Raw genomic sequence first — 6000 nt, 5'->3', positions numbered from 1 at the left:
GCTCTCCCCGTGGTAGCTGGCACCTGGAAAATGATCCACACTTGGATGATTTGTGGCAGATTCTCTGTGCTCAGCTGAGTGGAAGAAAGTTCATGGGTACTAATGACTAGCTGCTTTCTTACCCCAGGAATGCCGGCCCTCTGAAGAATGAGGCTTCAGTGGGGGGTTGGCTGCAGCCTAGCAAGAGTGGGCAGGAAGAGGAGCCAAACTCTTCTTCCTCTTCCCCAAGGCTTCTCATTGGAGCTATTTTCCTCCCTGCATCCTTCGTAAAGGAAGGATCCCACTGCAAAGGCAATGGGGCAACAGGAAGCCTCGACCAGGAGGCAGGGCAGGGGAGGAAGCAGTCACCACATTTCCATTGCCATTAGCTTCTCTGCTCTTTCCACCTCAGCTGGCTGCACTGGCTAATGGCCATGCTCCCAGCACCCTGTGCTCCGGTTTCCCAGCAGCTACTTTGGTCCAAATTAAGAAAATTGCTCATTAGGTACTGGGAGCTAATTGGCACTCCATTTGCCAACCTCGGGGGCGCCCTGAACTTTTCTGAGCCTCTCACTTGATGTGAGGGGAGTGGTCTGGTATGTGCTCCAACATCTCCTTCGGGATGTCTCCTCTGCCTCACCTGTTCCCCTTCCCCCATTCTCCACCCCCCTTGCTCTCTTCCATCAGGGCGTTTGTCACTCTGTATTCCCTTTGTCTGTTGCAATTGTGAGCAAGGGCCTCAATGACAGCGCAGTGGCCAGCACATAGTAGCTGATCAATAAGCTGATTGAAGGGGCGCCTGGGTGGCTCAGTGGGTTAAGCCGCTGCCTTCGGCTTGGGTCATGATCTCGGGGTCCTGGGATCGGGTCCCGAATCGGGCTCTCTGCTCGGCGGGGAGCCTGCTTCCTCCTCTCTCTCTCTCTCTCTCTGCCTGCCTCTCTGCCTACTTGTGATGTCTCTCTGTCAAATAAATAAATAAATAAATCTTTAAAAAAAAATAAGCTGATTGAAGAAATACTGTGCTCAACTCTGAAGAAGAGACTCCTCACCCCAAGAAGAGACCCCCCCATGTTGGGGAGCTCCAGATTGGTGGGGAGAATAGGAGAAGCCCAGGCTGAGGGGGGAACCAGAGCAGAGCTCCTTTAGCTCCATGGCTATGGGATTCAGAGACCTCATCACCTCACTTGGTCCTTTGTCCCCAGGGCCAGTCTGAACTAGAGACCCTAGGATCCTCTGATTCATCTCATCAGACCCTAAAAGTACAGTTTCAGAATCTCAGGACTGGAAAGGAGAACGAAAGTCACTCCTTCTGCTTCATTTTCACCCAGAGAGGTTTATTTTAATCATGGGTGGGAAGCTTGTTCTCAGATAATGCAGAAACCTTCCTCAGCGGCTCTCCTACCTCTACCACCAGCTTCCATTAGGAGCACCTCTGCTGTTGGACTCCTCTGAGCACGGCTCCTCCCTGAGCCCACCAGAGCCCTCCACTGGTGCAAGGAAGTGCTGCTTAGCATTAGATGCGGGCACAGCTGTCTCATTCTCTAACCATCGCTCTCTGAGGAGGTCTCAGCACCTGAGAGTTTGGACAGGTGTGTGTGTGTGTGTATACGTGTGTGTGTGCATGTACGCACGTGCGTGACTGCGTGTGTGCACTGGTGCCTGTGTGAGGTGATGGGGAGCCGAGCTGTTGTTCAGACACAGATACGCAGAGAGAGGTTGCTATGATGTTTCCAGGATGAGGGGCTTCAGGTAGGGAAGCCCTGGGGGTCTCAGAAGGACCTCTCCCTGCTGGTGGGGTGGGGCTGCTGATGTGAGTGGCTGGTCAAGGTGGGCCAGGGCCCGTGGTCTTACAAGACACTCCCACTGGCACCCATCAGACCTCCCGCAGGGCACAGACTGCCCCAACCCCATTCCCCACATCCTGTGCTGAATTACCCCACCAGCAGCTTCTGCTGCCGGCTTCCCCAGAGTGTCAAGCCAACCAGTGGTTTGCCAGGAGGAAGAAGGGCCTGGGCTGTTCTCCCTGGGAAATGTGGGGTGGTCCTGATTCAGACATCACACATCACCTGGGCAGTAGGAGTAACGCCGCCCAGGAGTCCTGACTCACAGCCCAGAGAGATAGTCTGGAACATCCCGGTAGGGGTGAGGTGTCACCCACACACTCTGCCCCAGAAGCGTCTATTGCCCCCACTCAACACGAGTGCTCACCCCATCTTTCCTGACTCCTGCCCTCCTTTCTGTCTTGTAGGAAGAGTCTGATCACCGCACTCACCCTGGGATTTGGGAACCGAGCATATACGGACCCCCCACCCTCACCCCCCACCAACCCCGTGCCGGTAGCGCTGGGTGAACAAAGGTGAAATTCAGGCAACCAGAGTAAATAACATGTGTGAGAGATTTGCCCTTAAAATCCTCAAAAGGGAGCAAGTATTTCCTTCTTCCCTTTCTGGGCAAATCAGACCTCTTACTGGCCTGAAGCTACAGTAGGGCAGGGGACAGAGGAAGCGCCTCCCGCGTTGTAAGGGAACCTCAACGCCAGCGGTATGACGCCGCCGCGGCCCTCAACAGGTCTCCGACGCCGGGTCCAGAGCTGTGCCCGCTCCCTAAACCGCTCTTGTCTGGCGTCGGGAGCCGCCGAGTCCGTCGCGGAGAATTGGGGGATGGGGGGTGGGGAAGGGCACTCACGGGTCGTGTTGTACTTGACGCCGTTGAAGTACTCAGGACACGGCCTCTCCACCACGGCTCCGGCCGCGCTCCGGGGCCAGCACGTCCCGATCTGGTCCAAGGTCGTGTTGCAGTAGGAGTAGGCACCTGGGAGACGCGAGACAGAAGAGAGGGGCTTAGCTGGGGTGCCGGGGGCGCTCAGAGCGCGGGGCCTGGGACGCACTCAGCACGCCGGGAAGGAGCCCGCGCCACCCGCTGCGGTCGCCTCCGCCTACCCTCGGGGTCCAGGGGCAGCCCCCAGCCGTCCAAGAGAAGCTCTTCGGCCAGCGCCAGGCTGCAGTTGGCCTCCAACAGGCTGTAGAGCAGCGCCGCGTCCATCGCGCCCGGGAGCCGCGCGCCCAGAGAGGGTGTGAGTACGCGCCCGGCGTGGCTGCGAGGGACTGGGTGCCAGAGTGAGCCGTCCGGGGAGCGCGGGGGCCCGGCCCCGGCCCGTCCAGCTCCGACCTGCCGGGCAGCCTCGCGGCACCGCGCCCCACCGCCCGGGGCTGCCAAGTCGGGACCCTTGCGGAGAGGAGATGCGGAGCGCGCGGAGCCGCGGGTCCACCCGCTCGGTCGCGGCCAATGGCGGCGCCAGGGGGCGGGGCCGGGTGGCTCCTGTCGGCCCGGCCCAGCCTCCAGCCCCCTAGGCCTCCGGGTCCCTTGGGCCCCCTCGGCCTCCCGCCCCGCCCGGAGTCCGTCTCCTCAGGCCAAGACAGCGTCCGGACGAGGGTGGCGGGGAACGAGGAGATGCGCCTAGGGTGCTGGAAAGCTCCGTCGGAGGATCGCAGGCCCCGGGGCTGAAAGGGGCAGCAAAGCGCGCCCACCCGCGCGCGGGGTAACCCACTGCAGCCTCCGTAACCGAGAGCCACAATTGGGCGGCCTGAGTTTCCTCTCCTTGGGGCAGGACTCTGGAGACGGGAGGCAAGGGAGCGGAGAGGGGAGCGGAGAGCCCACGTGCAGATGTGTGCTCTAGAAAAGACCATGTGGCCTATGTGAAGGAAATGGATTGGAGGGGCTTTGAGGGCAGCAGGGAGGCCACGGAAAAGTCTAGTGAGATCGAGTGGCCTGAATGGATGAATACTTAGACCAGGTCATGGGGATGGGGTAGAGAGGTATTTCAGAAGACAGCCTGTCCTGGTGAGGAGGGACTGGAGAGAGGAGTGAGAGAGGGAGGGGGTTCCCGCAGGAGCCAAGAGGCCGGGAGAGCACCAAGTCTCTCCCTTGGGTGGCTGGGGAGAGGAGAGTGTTGTCATTTAATGGAGAGGGGGAAGTCCAGGGGAGAAATCAGCTGAAATTATCTGGGGGGTTTTGAATACCCTGGTCTTACTGCCCTGAGCTCCAGAGAGAACAAAGTGAGAAGTAAGAACCTGTCTCTGGTCCTCCTGGCTTGGGGGGGACCAATTGAAGCTAGTTTCCGTGCCAGCGTGAGTGTGAGTGTGTGTGTGTGTGTGTGTGTGTGTGTGTGTATCTGGGCTCAGGAGACAGGGACTGGGTATGGTGCACCTCAACTCAGGCTGAGTTCTGGTCTTGCCTCTGTGTCTACTCTTCCTGGATGTTACCCCCATTCTTAGGGCTGTTTCTCCAAGAGTTCTTGGAGAACGTTTTCTGCAAATGTTCTCTGAGGCCCCTCCCAGCCCTGAGAGTCTCTGGCTCTGAGTTCTGAGACACAAAGCCTGAGGAAGGTGTACGTGTGTGTGAGTGTGTGTTGAGTGTTTCTATCTTTAGAGGGCAGAGGGATCTGGGATCCAGTCCCCACTGGGCTGGAAGTCCCAGGGGAACTAGTCTTGTCCTCCCCTCTGCTGGCTTCCCCTCGGAAGAAGCCTGCCAGAGAAGGCAAACAGCACCCTGAGCTAACACTGTGTCCTAAGCAGAAAGAGGAGAAGAGGGGGGCTAGCCTGCTTTCATATGTTCCAGTTCCACCACTCTCCATATGAATGTTTTGGTCACTGGGAAGGCAGAGCCTGAGAGCCAGAGGGCACTGAGACCAGAGATGAGCACTGGCATCTCTCCAGGGCTCTCTTGTTGGCAGGTACCAGGAGCAGATCTGCCAGCCAGGCCAGTCTTCTACCTCTTGAATGGACCATTAGAGCCCTTGGCTTAGCTCTGTGTAGCCAAAGACACAAAGGTCACTGGGTGTTCATAGTAGCCTGTGCCAGGAGCAAGGGAAGATAGGTTGAGTCCCAACCCCAGTTTCTGACCTAAGTCCACAACATAACCCAAGGCCAAGTCCTGTCCCCAATCCCAGGCTGACCCCCAGCCCATAGGGTCCCACATAGGCTAGAATGTGGCTGGCAGGGTCAGCCCACGTCTTCACCCGGGGATAATTGTATTCGTGCATAAAGGAGAGTCCTTCACACACTGATCATAGTACAGGGGAAAAGAGTGAAAAATCAAGCTAAGTTATTAGGGTGCTTATCATCAGAGCCACTATGCTGGTGTGGTGAGTGCCCAGTGACCAGAGGCCAGGGACTTCTCGCCTCCCATACAGGTTTCTGCTGAGTAGGATGGCCTGGGAGACTTGGATGGCTCTTAACTGGGAGACCACACATCCTTAAGATCCCTCTGGGAAGTGACTATCTCAGGGGCAGAACCAAAGGCTGTTTTGCATCTCAACTGGGCAGTTGAGACCCACAGACCCAAGGTGCCCTGGTTTCCAGGACACAGGGGCCATCTCTTCATGGATCCTATTATTATGAGCATGATCATGTGTTATTTTAGATGTGGCAGAGATGGACCTGAAGGCAGCAGCTTTGGAGCAAATTGATTTTACAGCTCACTTGAGTGTTTGTAAATAGGTAAATGAGGAAGAAACTATAGAGAGCTCAAAATTTCCTCAACTAGATTAAATCCAACTACAAATGGACAAACTGTGGGGCCTTTTTGCTACCTAAGGAAGCAGTGGAGGAAGGCAGGCCCCCAGGATGGAGATCTTCTAGCAGGCCAGGCACTGGGGTTGGGGCAGGGAGGGGAGGTATTGGGATGGTTGTGTGTCCCCTGGGGACTAGGGAGACAGGTTGCAAGTAGGCTCATGGAAGTATTACAGGTGCTGGGATGTGTCATGAGGAGCACGGGGTGAGGCAGGTGTTCCCGGCCCACCTCTGATGTCAGCTGGCAGTGGGCAGTTGTAGGCGAGCTTGGGCACACACACAGTCCTTCAGAGCACAGCAAAATAGGCACACAGAGCACACTGGAAACACACACAGCGTCTCGCTGTCACATGTCTTCACAGCATCACACACATTCTCTCATTCGCCCCATCACCCATCAAATGTCAGCTGGAAAATAGGATTTAAGGGGATAGATCTGTCTCTGCCTCTC

The 6000-nt window shown here is 57.1% G+C and overlaps 2 protein-coding genes across 2 annotated transcripts in view; one reads left to right on the top strand and one right to left on the bottom strand.

Annotated features, from left to right (window-relative positions):
• The window catches only part of ZNRF2 (zinc and ring finger 2), a gene marked incomplete at its 5' end in the record, with an annotated part of 380791 nt that overhangs the window by 351759 nt on the left and 23032 nt on the right, over window positions 1-6000 (top strand). The window lies entirely within an intron of this gene.
• Window positions 1-6000, bottom strand: part of CRHR2 (corticotropin releasing hormone receptor 2) — a gene marked incomplete at its 5' end in the record, with an annotated part of 34253 nt that overhangs the window by 15514 nt on the left and 12739 nt on the right. The window contains 2 exons of the mRNA XM_082694141.1: window positions 2508-2790; window positions 2919-3383. Coding sequence (XP_082550267.1) covers window positions 2508-2790; window positions 2919-3383 — 748 coding nt within the window. The remainder of the gene's footprint in view (window positions 1-2507; window positions 2791-2918; window positions 3384-6000) is intronic.

The sequence above is a fragment of the Mustela nivalis genome (genome assembly GCF_964662115.1).
Source record: "Mustela nivalis genome assembly, chromosome: 12".
Classification (NCBI taxonomy): domain Eukaryota; kingdom Metazoa; phylum Chordata; class Mammalia; order Carnivora; family Mustelidae; genus Mustela; species Mustela nivalis.
This window is presented reverse-complemented; position numbering and strand designations above follow the sequence as displayed.